The sequence below is a fragment of the Ursus maritimus genome, unplaced genomic scaffold (assembly GCF_017311325.1).
Source record: "Ursus maritimus isolate PB19 unplaced genomic scaffold, ASM1731132v1 scaffold_20, whole genome shotgun sequence".
In the NCBI taxonomy this organism is placed as follows: domain Eukaryota; kingdom Metazoa; phylum Chordata; class Mammalia; order Carnivora; family Ursidae; genus Ursus; species Ursus maritimus.
The window spans coordinates 5,392,557-5,414,855 of NW_024424453.1; the positions used below are offsets into that span (position 1 = coordinate 5,392,557).

Consider the following 22,299-nt stretch of genomic DNA (forward strand, 5'->3'; position numbering starts at 1 on the left):
TGATTACCCTACCTTTCAGGTTTTCTCTGACATAATTATAAGAAGAATAATTAAAGACAATTCTAATACTTCAAGATTTGTTTTTAAACTAGAAGACGGACTTTACCCAAACTTAAAAATTTGAAGAACTATATGTCAGTAATGTGCAAAAAATATCTTACTACTTTATGTTGCTTCTCTTGGCTCAGAGACCTAACATGAGAACTTGGTTATTGTTGTCTAAAACTTCTGTATAAAAGTAAATAGTGTATTTAGTTAAAATATAGAAATCAGCATATTGAACCCAGTGCTTTATGTTTTTTGAATTGCTTATTGTCAATGTATTTTATTGAGTTAATCACTCCTTCCTACAGGTGATGGGCCACAGTGTAGAGATTATGTCATAAGTCTTGGAGTTGTGAAACCTTTACTTTCCTTCATAAGTCCATCTATTCCTATAACATTCTTAAGAAATGTTACTTGGGTAATGGTCAACTTATGTCGCCACAAAGATCCGCCACCCCCAATGGAAACCATTCAGGAGGTAAACAGGTGTTTTGTGTTTTGTTTTTTTGTTTTTAACTAAACTAGATACCATTGTGTATATGTTTATAAATGTATATATTTTCTCTCTTCAGATTCTTCCAGCTCTTTGTGTCTTAATTCATCACACAGACGTAAATGTGAGTATTTTTTATGTGTATAATATGTATGTCTAGGGCTGCCCAAATGTTATACTGGACATAATGTTCATGTACACTATTAGATTTTTCCATTTCAAGAGTTGTAATAATATAGCTTGCTGTTACTATATTTACTTTGTGTTTGCCTGTATCACAAAATATAGTTTACAATGAAGCCTGACTGTATTTTGGTCTAGGCAATAACGTATGTGGAGAGTTGGGGGAGTTAAAACTTGTTTTGGAACTTCTTAAAGTTGCCTCTGTGTGTGTGTGTGTGAGAGAGAGAGAGAGAGAGGGAGAGAGCGCGCGCGCGTGCAAGGGACAAAAACTCATTTTGGAAGTTCTTAAAGTTGCCAGTTAGTGATCTCTCTCACTAAAATTATATCTCTGATTGGTTAAGAGCTTTTTCTGGTAAGCTCATTTTGTCAGCCTAGGCAGTGTTTGAGAGAATACATGGGCCTAATAGTATTTCATCGTTGGAAAGATAAAAAAGAGCAATACTTGTACCTTTATGTGTGGATTTGTATTCATATGCATACACCAATCCAAGAACTTCAGTTGCTCTTTATTTTTACTGTATTTTTCCATCTATAATGACTTTGATAGTGGTTTCATGTGTTATAGAAAAAACTTGTAAATATCCAAACAAGAAAAAAATTAGTGCAGACTAGATTCTAAGCATAATAAATAAACCTTATTCATTCTCACCAACACAGATGGCAAAGGAAAAAACACCTCAGGAAGTATGAATGAGGTGGGAAACTGCTTATAAACCCGGCTTCACCGTCATTGTGTTAGAAAAGCTAGGAATATGACAGGTAAAGGAAATCACAGGAATACAGTGCCTAGCAACATTCAGGAACTTTGGTTCCTTAAAAACAGCTTGGCGGGATGACCAGTATTTGATAAGCTGCTTCATTCGTTTTCAGTTTCTAGGGTAATACCATTTTTCCAGGATCTCTCTAAAGCATATGGAACAAGTTAAAGTTAGAATTCTACTCAAGCAGTGACATAATGTATAAAATTCTTTAGATGAACATGATCCTTGCTCTAAAGATATTTTGTTTTAGATCCTGATAGTCTAGAATCTTAAAATATATATATGTGCTGTTATGGGGTTTGGCTCCTTAGTGCCAGGTATTTTTATTAAATTACAAATTTTAATATTTTACTTTTAAATGAGTTCCAAGGAAGATTAATCTCAAAGTTTATACCTCTACTAAAAAACCAGACATCTTAGTTGACCTTATTCAGAGGTGTATTGTGTTCTTTCCACCTGTTTACCCTGGTCCAGCTGAGATTGTAATGCCATTTTTCTTGCTCTTAATATATCTTGAATTTTTCAAGCCAGTCTCATTGTTCTTCTTTAGTAGCATGTTTATGAAGTAGTTTACTATATAATAATGTTTACTAAAAATACAGTCTTCTTGGGTAAACAGCAGCAAATTCTTAAACCAGACCGTGAAGGAAGTAAAAAATCAATAAATAAAATTGCTTCCACAAACCATAAGTGAAACACTGAAATTACACTGTAGTTATAATTAGTAAATTTATCCTAGAATGTTAACTTCGATATAAGAAGTATATATGAGGTCAAGTCTATTTAAATTGTGATTTTGATGTGAGCATATTTATGATGTTTGGTGTTGAGCCTTTAAAAAAATCGCATCTGGATTTTATGTACAGTCATGGAGAAGTAACTTGAAATTTTTTGCCCATATCAACAAATTTTGGCATATGTTGGTACTCTGGAAAAAAGATTTACATTTGTAAGTTGAAATTTAGTTCTTTCACGTATTTTGGTACCACTTTATGTGTGTGAATTCCTTCATTCGGTGTCTTCTTTTTACATTAAAAATAGCTGAAGAACTTTCTTGAGTTTTTGAAAGGAACAATGGCAAAGTGGTGTTTTCTCCTTCCAGGAGATTCTCAGATGTTTTAAACATAACATTGGTTTAGAATTAAAAGGGTTTCAAACCTTTCTGACTTGTCTTTTGACACATAGTTCATATTCCAGAAAGGCTTGAGAAGTAAAGTTCCAGGCACAATTATTATTCCTGTATCTTTGTCAATAACTATGTTATTTATGCAACAGTTTAATAGTTGTCTTATTTCCTTTCGGATATACCTTCTAATTAGGACTTAATACAAAAGAAAGATAAAACACAGTGGCCTGCTGAACTTCACAGTAAATTTCATTAAAAATTATGCCATTTAAAATGATAGTTTAATTTTTAGTATAATTTAATTACAGAGGTTTTTTTTATAAGTAGTTTTGGCAGATGCTGTAAATTATGCATTTTCTTTTTTTTTTTTACCAGAACATTTTTTATTGTAGATCACACAGATTGACCTATGGTTGCTTTTAATGTCTTGATCTGCAGCTGTGGGACACTTCCGCTATGAGAAGTTGCCTCTAGTTTTATAAGGCAAAGCAAACTGGTTGGAAAAGATGAAACTGCTGTACTCCAGATACTGAAATATTGGCTTTAGACATACCTACATGATACCAGTGATACTGGAAAACAACTTGAATGTATACATCTAGCCCTGATGTTTTGAATCACTGTGTATGTTGAATACATATAGTCTTTACAACTATATGTACTTACTACAACGTCTTTGGACCTGTTATACCTCAGTGTGAGCATTTGAGAAAGACAATGTCTTTTTCTCCTATTTCACATACAGTATAGTGTGTATTTTAGTGAATTAAGACTGGATACTAAAAAAAAAAAAAAAAAAAAAAAAAAAACAAACCCCCAAAACTGGATACTAACCTGTGGTTGGGATCATAATTAACTGAAGCATCCTAAATACGGCTAAAAGATGGACATACTTGATACAGACATTCGGACATGATGATGTTTAGTATTATAGAGCAGATTAAGATTTCAGTGAATTGCGGTGAGATAAGAAAGGAAGAAAGAAGGTAGTGAAACAGATTTGTCTGTATAGTTAAGAATTATTAAAGTGAGAAAATATTCAAAGGCTGTTTGAATTTTCATTTTATCCATTAGATATTGGTAGATACGGTCTGGGCCCTCTCTTACCTTACTGATGCTGGCAATGAACAGATACAGATGGTGATAGACTCTGGAATAGTCCCTCACTTGGTTCCTCTGCTCAGCCACCAGGAAGTTAAAGTTCAGGTGAGTTTGTTGTTGACAGTAATATAAGGTGTTTTGTTTTGTTCACCACTAATTTGCTTTAAGCATGGCATTCAGAAATGGACAATTTCATTAGTTCATAGTATATTTCTAGCCTAATAGCACATCTTTTTTAAAATCTTTTTTTCTTTATTGAAGTATAGTTGACACACAATATTACATTAGTTTCAGGTGTACAACATAGTGATCCAGCTTCTCTATAAGTTATGCTGTGCTCATCACAAGTGTAACTACCATCTGTCATAATGTAATGCTATTACAATACCACTGACTATATTCCCTATGGTATACTGTATATTCCGTGACTTACTCATCCAATTACTGGAAGCCTCTATCTCCCACTCCCCTTCACCGATTTTACCCATGCCCCCCAACCCCTCCCCTCTGGCAACCATCAGTTTGTTCTCTGTATTTATGGGTCTGTTTCTGCTTTTTGTTTGTACAGTTTGTTTTTTAGATTCCATATATAAGTGAAGTCATATGGTATTTTTCTTCCTCTGACTTACTTCACTTAGCATAATACTCTTTAGGTCCATCCATGTGGTTGTACATGGCAAGGTCTCATTTTCTTTATGGTTATTATTCCTACACACACACACCACGTTTTTATCCATTCATCTATTGATGGACACTTGGGTTGCTTTCATATCTTGGCTATTGTAAGTAATGCCACAGTAAACATAGGGGTGCATATATCTTTTTGAAATAAGAACATACCTTTGAAAAGAGTGAGGTATTATATCTCCATTTTAAAATGGAGAAAATGAGGTATGATAACTATAAGTTAACAAGAACCTTTCCCCCTTCCCCCTCCCTTTCCCCACACCCCACCAAAAACCCCACCCCAGGGCATCTCCTTTGTAAATTACTGATTTCTAAGGTAGACCTAGGAAATTCATATGGTAACTTGGGTGGCATCTGAAACAAGCACTAATACTTTATTTTTTTCTATTCTTATTTTTCTTCATTTTTCCTACTCTTTTCCTTTTCTCCCCTCTTTTTTTTTTTTTTTTTTAACTATACTGCTCTGAGCAAGCTTAGTTAATGCATAGTTTCATTGCCACTGTGCTAAAGGCTTTATACTGAAATATTCTGCCTAGGGGCTTCCTAAATTGTTTCCTTTTAGTTATTTAAAATCTTTTTTAAATGGGGCACCTGGGTGGCTCAGTCAGTTAAGCTTCTGGCTTCATCTCAGGTCATGATCTCTGGGTCCTGGGTCCTGGGATCAAGCCACTAGGCCATTCCTTGCTCAATGGGGAGTCTGCTTGTCCCTCTCCCTCCTCTTCTGTCTGTCTCTCAAATTTATAAGTAAATAAATAAAATCTTTTTTTAACTTTTGTTTTATCCTTTTATTATTTTTAAATCCTTCCACATAAATATTTATCCCAAACCTACATATAGAAAGAGCCATAAAAGAGAGGGTGAGAAGTTCACACAAATATTATAAGCAGTAACTGTCAGACTGCATTGGTAAAGGGAGATACAGCAAGCTTTCCTTATCCTTCTGAGGTAAATAGTATGCTTTAATCATATGATGACTTACAGTCTGTTCAGCAATAGCATAAGGAAAACCGTTAACCTAATTCACTATTTCTCAACCCTGGGTGGACATTAAAATCACCTATGAAGCTTGAAGAAAAAAAATTGTATTTCCCTTGCTTGAACCCTAGAGATTCTGTTTTAGTAAATCTGGGATATTTCCTAGAAACCTGGGCTTTAAAAAGCACTTCAGATAATAGTCATATACAGTTGGAATGGAGAACACAGACCTTAAAATTTAAAGCAGTTTAAGGAAAGAGGGAACACTTAGCTGAATACAGGAATAGAATAGTTTGCCATTGAGCAGTATTTTTGGCACGTTTAAAATATTTTAATAGGGGCACCTAGCTGGCTCAGTCAGAGGAGCATGTGACTCTTGGTCTCAGGGTAGTAAGTTTAAGCCTCATGTTAGGTGTAGAGATTACTTTAAAAAAATAAACTTTTGGGTGCCTGGGTAGCGCAGTCATTAAACGTCTGCCTTCAGCTCAGGGCGTGATCCCGGCGTTCCGGGATCGAGTCCCACATCGGGCTCCTCCGCTGGGAGCCTGCTTCTTCCTCTCCCACTCCCTGCTGTGTTCCCTCTCTCGCTGGCTGTCTCTCTGTCAAATAAATAAATAAAATCTTTATAAATAAATAAATAAACTTTTTAAAAATTAATAAAATATACTAGATATTTACCATTAAGTTTGCATTTCTCAAGTGTGGTGATTATGTCTTGGTATGGGTATCTTGTTTGTTTTTGGTTTCTTTTTTCAGAATGCATCATTTTAATACTGGATTTCATTCAGAAATAGGGTTGGAATTTTTCTTTAACAGCTCTCAATGTTCTGTACTTTACATGATAACTAGTAGAGGTTTCTAAAATTTTTTCAACTTTAACTCCATAATTTAGGTAAAGAGAATAGTTGTAATGAACCTCCATGTAGGTTTCCTCTATATCCCTACTCACTCCCTCCCCCAAAATTATTTTGACATCCCAGATAGCATATAATTTCATCCAGCTTCTCTTAAAAATGAAGGCTGTGTTTTTACATAATCACAGTACTATTAGAGTATTTTTTTAAATTTTAATATTAAAACGCAGTCAGTATCCAGATTTTACTGATTGCTTCGTATTTTTTCAGTTTGACTAAATCAGTCTCCAGACAAGGTTGACACATTGCATTTGGTAACTTTGTCTTTATGTTTCTGTTACTCTTCAATTTTATTTTTCTTTCCCCTTTTAAATTTATTCGTTAAATTTATTCGTTAAAAACATTTTTAAAAGAAATTAAAGAAGACCTAAATAAATGGAAAGACACCCATGTTCATAGATTAGAAGACAGTGTTGTTAGGATGGCAGTGCTCCTCAGATTTACCCACAGGTTAACTGCAGTTCCCGTTGGGGCACCTGGGTGGCTCAGTCGGTTAAGCATTTGCCTTTGGCTCAGGTCATGATCCTTGGGTCCTGGGATGGAGCCCTGTGTTAGTCTCCCCACTCATTCTCTCTCTCTCTCTCTCAAATAAATAAATCTTTAAAAAACAAAAAAAGACTCGAGATATAAACCCATACATTTACGATCAGTTGGTTTTCAACAAAGGTGCCAAGAAAATTCAGTTAGCAAAGAACAGTCTTTTCAACATGTGGAGCTGAAACTGAATGTCTACATGTAAACAAATGAAGTTAGACCCCTATATATAAAAATAGTTCAGAGTAGATCAAACACCTAAATATAAGAGCTAAAAGTGTAAACCTCTTAAAACAAGCATAAATTTTCATGACCTTGGATTAGGCAGCAATTTTTTAGATATGATATGACAAGCACAAGCAAACAAGGAGAAAAATAGATAAATGTGGACTTCACCAGAATTAAAAACTTGTGCTTCTAAGGAGACCATCAAGAAAGTGAAAAGACAACCCACAGAATGGAAGGGAGTATTTGCAAATCATGTATCTGAAAAGGAACTAGTATCCAAAATACATAAAGAATTCTTACAACTCAATAATAAAAAGACAATCCCATTAAAAATTGGCAAAACATTTAAAGAGTTATCTGGAGAAGACATACAAATGGCCAGTAAGCACATGAGATGATGTTCAGTATTACTAGTCATGAGGGAAGTGCAAATCAAAGCTGCAATGAAACAACGCTTCATACCCACCGGGATGGTATAATCAAAAAGACGTTAACAAGTTTTGGCAAGGTTGTATTGAGAGTGGAATCCTTATACAGCTATAGAAATGTAAAATGGTACAGCCTCTTTGGAATACAGTGTGATAGTACCTCAGAAAGTTAAATATAGAGTTACCGTATAACCCAGCATCTTCTGCTCCCAGGTACATATGTACCCAAGAGAACTGAAAGCACATGTTCACCCAAAACTTGCACACAAATGTTTATGACACTGTTGTTCATAATAGCCGGTGAAAACCAAATGTTCATCCACTAATGAATAGGTAAATAAATACAATCCACTTACATATAAGTGGAATATTATTTGGCCATGAAAGGGAATGAAGTATCGATACATGCTACGACATGAATGGACCTTGAAAGCATTATGTTAAGTGAAGGAAGCCAGACAAAAAAGGCCACCTACTGTCTAATTCCAGTTATATGAAATGTCTGGAGTAGGCAAATCCACAGAGACGTCTCAGGCATAGTAGCTGTCAGGAACCCCCCCAGGGGTGAGGGAAATGAGAGTGACTACTAATGGGTACAGATACCCCTTTTTGATGTGATAAAAATGTTCTGGAATTATGTATTATGGTTGCACAACTTTGAATATATAAGAACCACTGAATTCTACACTTTGAAAGGGTGAATTTTTTGTTAAATTACATCTCAACTGAGGGGGAGAAACTGCGTCATTTGTCTTGTAAATGTTAAAGTTAGCCCCCAAAAAGCTTTAACTTGACAGAAAATGACCTAATACAGCTAAAAAAAAAATTGATAATTCAAATTCATATGATAGTGAAATCTCATACTAAGCAGGCTCCTGCTGTCCTTCAGAAGAGTACTGTGATTTTGTTTGGAATAAATTGAAGCTCTGAAGCAAAAATCTAAAGTACTTACTGTCTTTATGGCCCTAATTACTATCCAAAATTATCCTTATTCGTTTGTATATTGACAATTTTCTACAGTAGTGTAAGCTCCATAACCCTGTCCTATTCACTCTTCTGTTCCTAAATCGGTATCAGACACAACTTGCTCAAAAATAGTAGGTTGGCATGAATGAAAGAGTGTATCTTTCATAAGAGAACATCTCATTAAGTCTTTTGTTTCAGACTGCAGCACTTCGAGCTGTGGGCAACATTGTTACTGGAACTGATGAGCAAACACAAGTAGTTTTGAACTGTGATGCTCTTTCACACTTCCCAGCACTTCTGACACATCCCAAAGAGAAAATTAATAAAGTAAGTATTTTTAAATACTACTTAATAAGTAACACATTAAGTATCAGCAGTTTTCATTTGTAAAATTAGGGATTCAGAAGTATCTATAATGATTATTAATATAAACTGTTATTTAGACATCAAGAGAAGATAGAGTATTTTGTTCATGGACTTATATGATTTTCTGTATATAAAACCAGTTGTAAACAATGCAAATTTGGCTCTCTTGGAAATGATGAAATAGAGATAATTGGGTGTTGAATGTTGTGTGACTGGAAAATTTTAATGTGTAAGTTTAGTAATTAAGTTTAATATTTTATAGATAATCGAATGTGTGTTTGTGTGTATGTGTTCATGGAGGCTATTGAAAGGGGGCACTGATTGGTGATGCTGATATTGGAGTGCATCTGAGGCTGTTGTAGAAATACATGGGCTGTTGATTACAACATTGCCGATGATTATAACCCAAGAACAGCTCACCTAAGTAGCCTAGCACCCTAAAATCTCTAACAGGTTCATGAAACCTGTGATCTGATCCAAAGAGCCTACTTCACATTAGCTTCACATTTGTTTACTAATTTCTCTTCAAATAAAGAAAATGTTTCCCCTTACATTGATTAATGTAATAAATTTATTGTGTCTGGTAAATGACAGTAATATTCTCCATAGGATATGAGGTTGATATTTTGTCTTATTTTCATGCTGACTGGTCTCAGTGTACATTTATTGTCTGTGAAACTTGTGAAACACTTGACTGCCATCATCTTGGCAAAAGCAGTAAGCACCACTAAGTGTAAAGGGTAGCATAAAAAGATCATTAAGGTAGACCAGTGAAACAATCAAACATCTGGTTCCATTTCAGCTCTTGAGAGGTGCAGTGAATGACTTACCGATAAGTGTACCAAAACAACCCACTATTTCAATATTCACGTCTCCATTATCATGGATGATTGAGATTTACCGACTTTGGCTAGCATTCTTGATCACAATAGAATAGAGAATAACGCACATTATGTGAGGGGGATGCTGAATCTCATTTACAGTAGTTTTGGGATTTGTATCTGTATTACAGCTCCTGGATTCCTTAGTATTTGTTCAGACAAGCTTCTTTTGAGTCTTATGTTTGGGAACAGTGCTTTCAAGAATTTTTCAGAAGGGTTTGTTCATTATGACTTGGGTTAGGGCCATTAACAGTTTGTTCAAAGAAAATATGGAAGGTGGGGGGATAGAGGAGTTGAGATTCCTGAAAGTTTTATTATGGAACTCATTCTATAATAAAATCATTTGGACATTGTACAAATGTAGAGAATTTAGTTCAGATGCAGATTTTAATTTTTAATGAGAAATATTGAAGGGGTCTTGTTCTGCAGGAAGCAGTGTGGTTCCTCTCTAACATCACGGCAGGAAATCAGCAGCAGGTTCAAGCAGTAATTGATGCCAATCTTGTACCAATGATAATACACCTTTTGGATAAGGTAAGAATTTCATCTTGTATATAATTTGAGTAAGAGGAAAAGGATTTAAATTTAACAAATTATGTGAATATATGCCTCTGCTTGTTTAGTTAGAACCTGTACAGCGGCATTAATGCTACGGGAAAGTAGTAGTAATGTGAAAACTTTGAACTAGCAGTGTTTACATATAAAAAACATTTCTTTTTAAGAACCCCTGACCCTTCTTCTGTATCATTCCTTTACCAATATTACCATTATCCTGGGATTTATTAAAAATACATCATTATTTTAAAAAACACATTATTACTGATGATAATATTCAAAATCATAATTATTACTGCTGATTATAAATGCTTACGTATTGTTGTCATCACTCCACATCTATTACTTCATGTAATACTGCAACGCCATGAGCTTAAGATGAAGAAACTATGGTAAGACAAATAAGTTGTCCAAAATCAAACAGCGAAGAAACTATGGTAAGACAAATAAGTTGTCCAAAATCAAACAGCAAGTAAGTGTGCTGTTTAATCGAATGCTGTATCATCTCTCCTGCTTTACATTAATGTATGGGAAAGACAATTTAAAATGTCACAGTCACAGCATGAGGGTTTTTTCTGAACATTGATCTGTAATTAAAGAGAAGAAAACTCTTTTTTCCCTCCATGTTCTCTACAAACTGGTAATAAAGGCTTCGTTTCCTATAAACTGGTAGATCAGTTCAGGCAAGGCTTCACGCACTACTCTGTATTTCCTAATGATTCACATCAGAAGGCATATACTGTTTGTCCTATATCTCCAGATGTCCTACATCTGTCCTCTTCAGATTGATGAGTGAGCTCAGGTGTTATGAGCCTACTCCAGGTGATTGTTATAAACCTATCCATCAGTCTTTGCCTAGTGGTTTTCAGGTAGTCACTAATGATCATTGCGTGGATCCCTAATTTTACGAGGAACTGCAAAATGGTGACTTTCTAATTCTGTCATTCTTTATATATTAACTGTGATTTTTCAATAAAAAGGTTTTTTCTTTATCAGCTATTGGTTTACTCTGAAATATGTTTCATATAAGAAAGGCAAGATAAATTCTCATTATCACTTAGTTTTTTTTGTTTTGGGGGGTGTGTGTAGGTTTAAGTAGGCTCCATGCAGGACTTGAACTCACAACCCTGAGATCAGAACCTGAGCTGGAATGAAAAATCATAATGTCTAACTGACTGAACCACCCAGGTGTCCCATTATTCACTCAGTTTTTAAAATAACATCGTTCCCTAACAACTTCAAAAGGATACTAGGATGGAATTTTTAGTGTCATTAGGAAATTATGAACTTTCATATATATGTATTTTGTAAGTTTTAGTCCATTGTAGTTATTTTTTCTGAAACTCAGATTTTCCCTAACCCAAACAGCAGTGTCTTTTTTACATCACCCCAGTAGTTTTTGAGAGCTTCCTAACTTTTGAATATGACATAGTTCTCAAGCTTATGTTATGTATTTCCTGACCTAGACTCTCCAGGGTGTCCTTTTAGGTAGTAGATAGTATTTAAAGATCATAGGTCAGTCCCTAAGGATGATAGCTGCTACAAGGTTGTCATTTTTTTCTAGGCCTGAGTGAACAAAATGGGTGATAATGTGTTGGTTTTGTTTGGTTTTGTTTTTAGAAAATAGAAAGTAGGGGTGCCTGACTGACTCAATCAGTAGAGCATGCAACTCTTGATCCTCAGGTTCATGAGTTCAAGCCCCACATTGGGCATGGAACCTACTTGGAAAAAAAAAAGTAGAAAAATATATAGTAATTTTGTGAACATGAGAATTCATAAGAAATAAATCATGAATGAAGAGAAACTATCAGATAGTACTGGGTATTTCAGATAAACTTCTTATTTTCTCTTCATTGATTTTACATTTTTATCTTTTATACTGGAAATCTTTTTAAAAAGATTGCGATATATATTGAGATATATAAAATGTATCAAAATAACAAGATCACATTGCCACTAACAACATAACTACTCCACTTTTAAGATTTCCTTGAGGGGTTTTGTCTTTAGGATGTATTCCATCAGTGATTACTTAAAGATGATATGTCACTTGAAATAATTTTTTTATGTGTGATTAAGTCACCAACTTGATATAAAGTTGGGTTATTTATTTCTGTTTTTTATTTGGGGAAATTAGTATTTTTGTTTAGGGTTTTTTGGTTATATAAAGGCATATATGTAAATTTTGCTGTATAATATCACCCCCTCTGTAAGGATTGTGCCATTTTACAGTCCTACCAGCCTCACTGATAGATACTTGCATTTTACCAGTCTGCTATATAAAAATAGATATCCCACTGCAATATTAATTTTTATTCTTCACATTTATAAAAGTTTTTTCTTGATTGTAAGCATTTTTCCAGGTTGCTAGTCTTCTTTATATTTAACAACAGGTTATTATTCCATCTAGCAGATTTATTGTAATTAGTCATTCCACTGTTGTTGAGAATTTTGGTTGCTTTACTTTTTGACTAGTATATGCTACTAAGATAGTATCTAAAGAGATACATAATACTACTGTGTTTTAAATTATTTTCTTGGTAAGTTCTCAGAGATTCTCACCTTTGAGAACTTCATATGATTATCAAATGTATTGGTAAGTATATTATTAAATCATATATATGACTTTTTAAACGATTTTTATTTGTATTTGGAAGGTAAGGTAGGAGGGTGATGTTTTTATATCATGGTCTCATTAATGGTGGAGTTATCGTTTTTAAAACTTTGTTTTGTGTTTAAAAGGATACTTGACATTCCTTTGATTAAAGTGAAATGTACATTTTTCCCCCTTTTTTTTGGACTACTTTTATTTTATCACTTACTTCATTTAATCTGATTTAATTGAACAGTAATACCAAGTCAGTTTGTTGCTAGGAGAGTTTGCAATAGGGAGTCTACATTTGTTTAGGGTAAATTGTGTGTGGGGAGGGGGGTTGTTTGTTTTGTTTTGTTCATTTACAGTAAATTGAATTCAAAATCTTTTCTTAAGTAAAAATTATGTATGCATATAGAAAGCGTAGAAAAAAACTTGAGGAAATAAGCAGTTGAAAATCATTTCAGACATTTTCCCCCAATTTAAACTATGTTGCGATTTGTATCCTTTGCAGGGGGATTTTGGCACTCAGAAAGAAGCTGCTTGGGCCATAAGTAACTTAACAATTAGTGGGAGGAAAGATCAAGTAAGTTCAGCTCTTTTATTTCTCAAAGCTGGTAATATAACAGTACAGATAATTTAGATTTCAGTTAAATCATAATTTAAAGTAATAGCAAGATAACAGGTGTTTTGTGATTTTTTTTTTCCATATAAAAGTGTCATCTTGACTTCCATTAAGTTATAATTTATAGATGAGAAATGTTACATCGTCTTGGCCTACAAAGATTTTCTAATCCATGGTAAGACCAAAACATATGTAGACAGGGGTTTATCTGGTTTTGTTTTTTTTTTTAACAGTATTAGGAAAAAACAGGACTTTTTAGCTTAATAGAGCAGAATGAAACAACATCACAGAGTCTCGTAACTAGTGAACATCAACAACAAAAAAGAACACAAACAGCAACAAAAATTTACCAGCAGCAAACAAAGCAAGGAACAAATGTAAACCAAAAGGCTGGGTCTAGGAATTAGGAAAAGGAATATCAGGAGCCTAGGGTGTAAAGTTTAAAGAGGCGCTCATTCTGGAGTTGTGTGAGTAACAAAGTTTAACATTGTGCCAACTGGTAAAAGAAAATGAGTTTTAAAGGTTCCAGATAAATTTCACAAATAGGTAAAAAGGGTGAATTTAGAGCTGATAAACAATAAGCTGATAATTGTCACGGAAAAGCTATAGACTGGTGGTGAGCAATGAATCCACTTAAATATGACTATAACAAAATGTAAAAATGATAGGAAAATATTATAGAACCAGTTGGATAGTGAATTGAAGGTGGCTAGATATTTGAGGGTTCTAAATGTTACAGCACTCTCACATTGAACAACTGTAGCTTTAAAAAAATACCATCCAGGAGCACCTGGGTGGCTCAGATGGTTAAGCATCTGCCTTTGGCTCGGGTCGTGATCCCAGGGTACTGGGATCGAGCCCCACATCGGGCTCCCTGCTCAGCGGGGAGTCTGCTCTTCCCTTTCCCTCTGCCTGCTGCTTCCCCTGCTTGTACTCTCTCTGTGTCAAATAAATAAATAAAATCTTTAAAATATATATATATGTATATATATATATCATCCAGCCTCTTTACAGATTTCATAATTTTTTAATCCTAAAGGGGAGGAAGGGGCCTTTGAAGAAAGTACGCCTTATGGCAAATGTTTCATATGAAGTTGAGTGATTCCTTCATTTTCACTTATTTTTTCTTAAGTTCAAGAAAAGTAAACACTACATTAAAAGGAAAAGGAATCGCATAGTAAATAATCTAATGATAAAATAATCTAATGTAGTCTGTCATAACATGTGAAAGATGAGGTCATGTTTCCATACTCAGAATTTTAAAGTCAAAATTATTTCAGTGAGATATGGTACACAAAATTCGCTTGTTTATTTTGTCATGGTGTTTTTCTTCTTCAGGTGGCCTATCTAATCCAACAAAATGTTATTCCACCCTTTTGCAACTTGCTGACTGTAAAAGATGCGCAAGTTGTGCAAGTAGTACTTGATGGACTAAGTAATATATTAAAAATGGCTGAAGATGAGGCAGAAACCATAGCCAATCTTATAGAAGAATGTGGAGGTAAGTTTATTATAAGCTATTATTTCACATTTTAATGTTCTTTTTGTAACTGCTTTTATTTTCTGACTAATGTAGCACTTCTGTATTTTTCTGTCTTAGATTATCAAGTAACAGAATAAAGTAAATACTATATTCTATATGTACAGTCCTGCTCAACTTCTTGCATATGCTTAGGTAACTGAATTGGCTGCCATGTATTGAACAGGCACTGTGCTAAGGTACTGGGAAAACAGTGGTAAACGAGACACAGTCCTTGCCCTCAAGGCATGTAGTTTAGTCATGGAGTTAAATATGAACTGATTTAATGTGCTAATTACCCTAATAGAAATGTACAACAAAATGAAATACCTTATCCATCCTGGAAGAAGCAGGAAGTGACACCTGAGCTGGATTTTGAGAGATGAATAAGGATTAATAAAGTAAAAAGGGATGAGAGGTGTTCCAGGCAAAGATAACACCATGAGCAGAGTCTGAGGTGAGACCTAGCATTCAGCAAATTATAAGTAGTTCAGTGTTGCTGAATCACAAAGTATGGGGTAGAAACTGCCTAACGATGAGGCTGGAGATACAGCCACCAACCGGGCTCCTGCAGTCTTACAAGCCTGGTAGCACAGCAGATTCTTGATTCTGTAGGGCCATAGTTCCAAATCTGATTCTGTGCCAGAGCCACCCAGAATGTAAACAGCGTGTCTTAGCTTTCAGCTCCTAGAAGTACCATGTAGATAGAACATGGAAGACTCAATTGTAGCTGTATGTAAAATGTAAATATTACCAACCCGGGTAAGCACAAAAGGAAAGGTATATCTGACAGATGTTGAAAAGTAAATGAAAGGAGAAGTAACTGTAAGAGTAGGAGAACCATATCCTCAATTTGCTTAGTGGAGTTCAGAGGCTTAAAAGAAAGAAGTATTTTGAAAGTTACTAAAGTGACAGAGCAACAGAAAACGCATAACTATCAAGTTAGGAACAGAGGATGGAGAACAGTGTTAGGGAACCTAATTGAGAAGTTGAGTACCAGAAAAATTAAAAACAAATATAGTTTAAAAATTTGAACTATTTTTTCCCCATTGTAAACACTTTAATTATTAAAAATTCTATTTTTATATATTAAAGTTAAAATCCAGATATGAGCCTTGCCCTCATCACTGGAGGTAATGCCAGGAATCTGTATGTTATAAGCTTCCCCAGTGAATTCTGCCCCAGGGTATTACAAGCCATTGTAAGATTTTACCTAAGGGGTTGGTATGTTTAAATGGAGCGTGGATATCAGGGAAATGGGACCGTTGGAGGCAGGAAACCAGTTAGGAAAGTATATAACGGTCGGGCCACAATAAATGATGACAGGATTCAATAAATGGATGACTTTGAGGTTTTTGAGATTTGATGATAAGAGTATTGAGGGAAAGGGGAACTTACTAGGCTTTCTCTCCGATTTCAAGTTGTTTATTATCACAAAGTAAGAATACGGTAGAATGAATAGTTTAATTGAGGAAAGGCAAGTAACAAATTGTGTTTAGACATTTTGAGTTTTAAGTACCCATGAAACATCTGGTGGAATTATCAAGCAGGCATTTTAATTTTATGCTTTTGAAGCCCAGAAAAGAACAAGTCCTCACCCTATCGTAGTGGCTAAATTCTTTTTTTTCTTTTAAGATTTTTTTTTTAAGCAATCCCCACACGCAACATGGGGCTCAAACAACCCCGAGATCAAGAATTGCATACTCCACTGACCAAGCCAGCCAGTTGCCCCTTGCTAAATTATTTTTTACTTAAGGCAGGCCCACTAAGTAGTGTGTGTAGAGTGAGAAATGAGCCCAAAACAGCTTCTCCCATGTAAGGAATAAAGGAAGAACACTCATGAAAGGGCAATTTCACTTAACTTCAGAAGCCTTAGAATTATTACTCCCGTAAAGCAAAACAAGATGTAATTTGCATATCAGTTAAGTTTGCATAGTCTTTCTAGTGTTTCTGCCTGTGATTTAATAAACTTGTTAATGTTTATAGGGAAAATTCCCCTTCTCCCTGAAACACTGTCATTGATCGTGACCATTTTCCATAATACTTAACAGATGTCTTCACATTCGTATTTATCAGTCACCAGTATCTTCATTGTTTTTATACGTGCTTATTAGAAAAACTTGGCAGAGGCTAGAAAATAGAAAGAATCTGCTTTTAACTTGTAACAAACAAAAGTAATCCATGTTCTTATTCCTTATAAACATTGGTTATATAGTATTCTGCTGAGTAGAGAGGTGTCCGTTGCTTGCTTAAACATTTGTATGCATTTAAACACTCAGGTTGTTAACTTTTTAAGGTAAATATGCAGTATCTTTGTGCATAAAAACCTTTTTAAGATTCACCTTTAGAATAGAGTCCCCAAAATCATAGATTTGCAGTCCAAAAATTGGGATTATGTGGTCCCAAGATAATTCTAAGTTTTTTGTTCTTATATTTTTAATATTACCATTGTTTCACTGCATAAAATTTCTTGCAGGACTGGAGAAAATTGAACAACTTCAAAATCATGAAAATGAAGACATCTACAAATTGGCCTATGAGATCATTGATCAGTTCTTCTCTTCAGATGATGTATTTAATAATTTTATAGTTTTCTTAGTTTTATGTATAGTTTTATGTATAAACATAAGTCTAGAAATAATATAAGCTAGGACATACATTTTTTGGAATGGAATTAAAATAATGTCACTTTCAGAAACAAATATTTTAATATTTTAAAGTCCCTCAGGGCATTCAAAAGTAGTACCGGTTCTAAAGGCAAAAGAAGATAAGGACTTTTTCTTTTTTACAGATTTATTGCCATTAATAGTTAAAAATAGAATGAGGACTTTTTGTTTATTTTGCAGGAATGCTGAAAGGTTTACTTGTAAAGTATCTTTTTTTTTAATCTTGTAATTGAAAGTTTGTACTTTTTGACCACCTTCCTCCACTTTTCTCTGCCCCCACCCTCTACCTATGGTACCCACAAGTTTGATCTTTCCTATGAGCTTTGTTTTTTGTTTTTTTTAAGATTGCACATATAAATTAGAGCATACAGTATTTGTCTTTCCCTGTTTGACTTATTTAACTTAGCATTAAATGCCCTCAGTGTTTATACATGTTGTCGCAAATGGCAGGGTTTCCTTTTAGTCTTTATAATATTCTACTGTGTATATATACACCACATTTTCTTTATCTATTCATCTGTTGGTGGACATTTAGGTTATTTCCATGCCTTGGCTATTGCGAATGATGCTGCTGTGAACATAGGGGCAAAGATGTCTTTTTGAGTTACTGTTTTCATTTCCTTTGAATATATTCCTAGAAGTGGAATTGCTGAATAATCATATGATAGTTCTATTTTTAATTTTTTTGAGGATCTGCCATACTGTTTTCCATAGTGGCTGTACTAATTTACAGTCCCACTAACAGTACGCATATCCACACCAGCATTTGTTAACTCTTGTCTTTTTAATGATGGCCATTTTAACAGATGTGAGGAAATACCTCATTGTGGTTTTAATTTGCATTGCCCTAATTACTAGTAATGTTGAGCATCTTTTCATGTACCTATTCACCTTTTGTATGTCTTTTGGAGAAATGTCTGTTCAAGTCTTTTGCCCATTTTTTAATTGGTTATTGTTTGTTTGTTTGTTGCTATTCAGTTATAAGAATTTTTTTTGACACTGGACAAGTCAGGCTTTATTTTCACTTGATGTCTTTATAGTTCTCAAATTCTGTATTGGTACTAGCATAAATATTTATAAATAAAACAGTGATACTGGTATATTCTATAATAAATCCTTTATGACAATAGTTAATCTATATAAATGTAAGGTGTAGTATACAAAGTATCTTCATATTGTCGGTATATGGTAGTTGAAATTAAAGTATTAACTTATTTTTAATGTTGCATCTTTGGAAAAGTAAATCTAAAGGCAGTTATTCCTTAGAAAATTCTGATTAGATACAGCCACCAGTGGATTTTTTGATAATTCTCAGCTTTCCAAAAAATAATTCATATACCCCAAACTTTTCCACATTATCAAAAAAAGAATGGAATGTTATTAAATATTTTCTTAAGTGTATATGATTTGAACATGAACCTGGCAAAGACAATACTGGAAAAGAAAATTTGTGGACTGTTTACTTACCTATGATCAAGCTAAGTCCTATTTAGAATATAATGCTAGTTAAATCAGTCAGAATTAAAATCCAGAAAAACACTCTTTTAAGGGTAGCTTTTATCACATGCTCTAAAGTCGGATTTTGGGGAGTTGTAATTTGCAATTAGATATACAGAAGACCTTATGATTTCTAATACCTTAGCATGAAGTTCTCTGTTAATCTCTTACATTGTGAAAAGAATGATTCAGGTGATGTGCATATTTACAGGAACTATACCATAGGTCAGTGATTTTTGTGGTATTTCAGAAAAGAACCTGTAGGCATAAAGTCTATAGAATAGTATTTATATATTATAGCACAGGTAGTATTTTACTGTTTTAAGCCCAAATGTCATTTGTGTACAGCTGCTAGTAAAAAATTAACTAAAGATTACATTTACTCTCCAAAAGTGACAGCATTAAGTTTTTTAATGTCCTCAACTTTTATCTATTTGCCCAGGTAAAAGGGAGATTATAATGAGCATCCTCTCAGATTGAGATGTAGGACCATCTCCAGTTTATTACTTATATTTCATTCTGTTGGAAGATACCTATCTTGCATATTCTTTTAAGTTTCGTCTTGTTTGGGTGTCTTTTAAGAAAAAGCCTTTACAAAATGTTTCAGCTTCCTAAAGAGATGGTAGGACAATGTTGCCTCTCATCATCTCTCTCGTACTTTTTTTATGGAAATGAGAATATTTCTATAATGTTATTTATGTGACCTTTAAAACTAATTATCACTTACTTTTTCTTTTTTCCTTTAGATTGATGAAGATCCTAGCCTTGTTCCAGAGGCAATACAAGGTGGAACATTTGGTTTCAATTCATCTGCCAACGTACCAACAGAAGGGTTCCAGTTTTAGAACGATGTTGTGGAGGTTAGGTACAATGCAGCACTGAGATATATATATATATATATACATATATATAAAAAGGTTTGATCCATCAAGCTTGGCTCATGGGATCTGCTGCTGCATTAAATCGGGAAAGAAAATGTGAAGATTTCATTTGGAATCACAGAAAATGCCCAAATGAGGTCAAGATGGCGAGTGGGTGCGAGTGAGAATGAGTGGCAAAATGTAATGAAAACTTTACATGGATGCTTATTTAGGTTGTTCAAAGTAAAAAGGGCTACAGGTCACAGATCTTCAGTGCCTGAGAAGGAACATTGACTTACTCTGTATCAATTGAGGGAAAGTGAAGTACTGTCATCTTCAGGCCTTGTGAGCATGAAAGAGGATACGATGCCCATATAAGTCAAAGGAAAACGAGCCCAGGCTTTGCTGTGAAGCAATGTGTGAGTGGACAATGTTGAATGAATGTCTGGCTCAGTGATAGGGAGTCAGGTTCATCTTTCAAATCTAGGGCTCTTCACTCATGAAGCAGACTCCTAGTCCTGGAGTGACTGTGTACGAGAGTATGGTTGTGGTGCTGTATGTGGACGCATGCAAGCTTGATTCGCCTTCAGGGGGCTGATAACAAACCTAGTAAATCATCAGAGTGAGATCGTAAGTGTTAATGTACACTGGACATGAAAACAAAGACCGGTTTAGCAGCAGACATTGGTTTACTCTGCAGCCTGTGTTTTCTATTCCCCCTCTTCCCTTTACCCACCCCCCTCCTTTTTTTTTTCTTTTTAGTTTTTATTTACTTTACCTAGTATGGCTTTTTAGTTGCTTCTCAAGTCAGAAAACTTTTCAGGAAGGTTTCCCTGTGCATTTGCACCAGATGAATGTTTGATGCTATGAAAAGCTTTCCATATCATCAAAACTAATTTGTGTAGATTTTTGCATGAAAAAAATCATAAATTTCCCTCAAAATAGACTGTGTTGCAGTACACAAGTTGCCATAATAGTATAAAACAGTAAAATGTGCTTTAAAAAGCCATCCTTTTCATTTTCAGAGATAACATAAAGATCTTTGCATGAGGTAAATCTACAGCATAGTTCATTTTTAGATTTTGTTGAGTCCTGTAAAGAAGAAGAAGAAAAAAGTTTCAGTTGTGGTAGAATACCGTGCTGTGTTTAAATGTTACTTGTTTTCAAACTTTGTTTTCTATGAAAATGATATGGAAACTTCTAAAATGGAATTTGGTGCATATGTACTGCTGAATAAAGACCGATGAAGAGGTTTGAGTAGATGTACAAATCAAGTAATGGTTTGAACACCTTTAATAATATGCCTAATCTGTTCAATTGTTTTAGAATCTTTTTATCTTAGATGTAGGCAGCCATGAACAATCTATTTTGAGCCACTTTAGGGAGAAAACTTTGTATTTTTAAAACTTGCATAAAAGTTATGCAAGTGGTTTTTATAAATTGGAATAATACCTCAGTTTTGAGGTTATGCACACTAAATTAAATGTGACGTAAATTAATTTGTACAAAAAGAACTCTTTATAAGGTGGCTCATTGTAGGAGATCCTGTGCCTTCCCCTTTGAGCACAAGTGTTGCATGAACAACAGTTTGCTATAAGAAACATACCAGATTAGCCACCATTAGCATCTATATCTACTTTGTGTTTAAAATCAACTGGTAATTCTGAAACACTGTAGAATGGATAAAAATTATTTTGTGATCATAACTCTTTGTTGAACTAGAGTATTTTTGCAGCATTCCTTGTCATCAGAAACATGGTTAAAGTTTAAAACTAGAAGCAGCAGAAAACTAGCTTGTAAAATTTATCCAAGTAGAATGCAGGCTAGGCTGTCTTGGGGAAATAAACATTAAAACTTAAAGCAATGTTTTACATGGGGTGTGTGTGTGTGCTGTTTGGATTTTAATATATATAAATATAAACATAGAGTATAAATCAGTGGCTTGTTTTAGATTGTCCTTAAGCTTTTGACCTAGAGCCAACATAACAGAAGAAATTTATTAAGTTCTGTACTTTGAGTATAGACATATCAATATTCTAACCCTCTGGATCTGTTCAGGTGACACTGTCTTTGCTTCTGCTCTCTCCCTGTCCAGCCCAAGATTTTGACCTTCCCTTTTTCTTCCAGCAAGATGGACTGAGAGAAACTACTTGAACTATATTTTACATATAACTGTAACTTCAACACATGGCTGCAAATGGCAAATTACATACAAAGCTTGTTTTTTGTTTTTTGGGTTTTTTTACAGAAGGCTTAAATTAACAGAAGTTGACCATACCAGTATTTTGTATAATCC

At 34.3% G+C, this 22,299-nt stretch overlaps 1 protein-coding gene and 1 non-coding gene across 2 annotated transcripts in view; both read left to right on the forward strand.

Annotated features, from left to right (window-relative positions):
- The window catches only part of KPNA4 (karyopherin subunit alpha 4), a 54,509-nt gene extending 32,635 nt beyond the window's left edge, over positions 1-21,874 (forward strand). Inside the window, exons 9-17 of the mRNA XM_040636619.1 lie at positions 354-523; positions 618-662; positions 3,683-3,814; positions 8,640-8,768; positions 10,118-10,222; positions 13,351-13,422; positions 14,800-14,962; positions 17,457-17,551; positions 19,890-21,874. Coding sequence (XP_040492553.1) covers positions 354-523; positions 618-662; positions 3,683-3,814; positions 8,640-8,768; positions 10,118-10,222; positions 13,351-13,422; positions 14,800-14,962; positions 17,457-17,551; positions 19,890-19,988 — 1,010 coding nt within the window. The 3' untranslated portion in view covers positions 19,989-21,874. The remainder of the gene's footprint in view (positions 1-353; positions 524-617; positions 663-3,682; positions 3,815-8,639; positions 8,769-10,117; positions 10,223-13,350; positions 13,423-14,799; positions 14,963-17,456; positions 17,552-19,889) is intronic.
- On the forward strand, positions 8,975-9,287 carry LOC121104333. The gene has a single exon (XR_005836624.1).
- Positions 21,875-22,299: the final 425 nt, after the last annotated feature.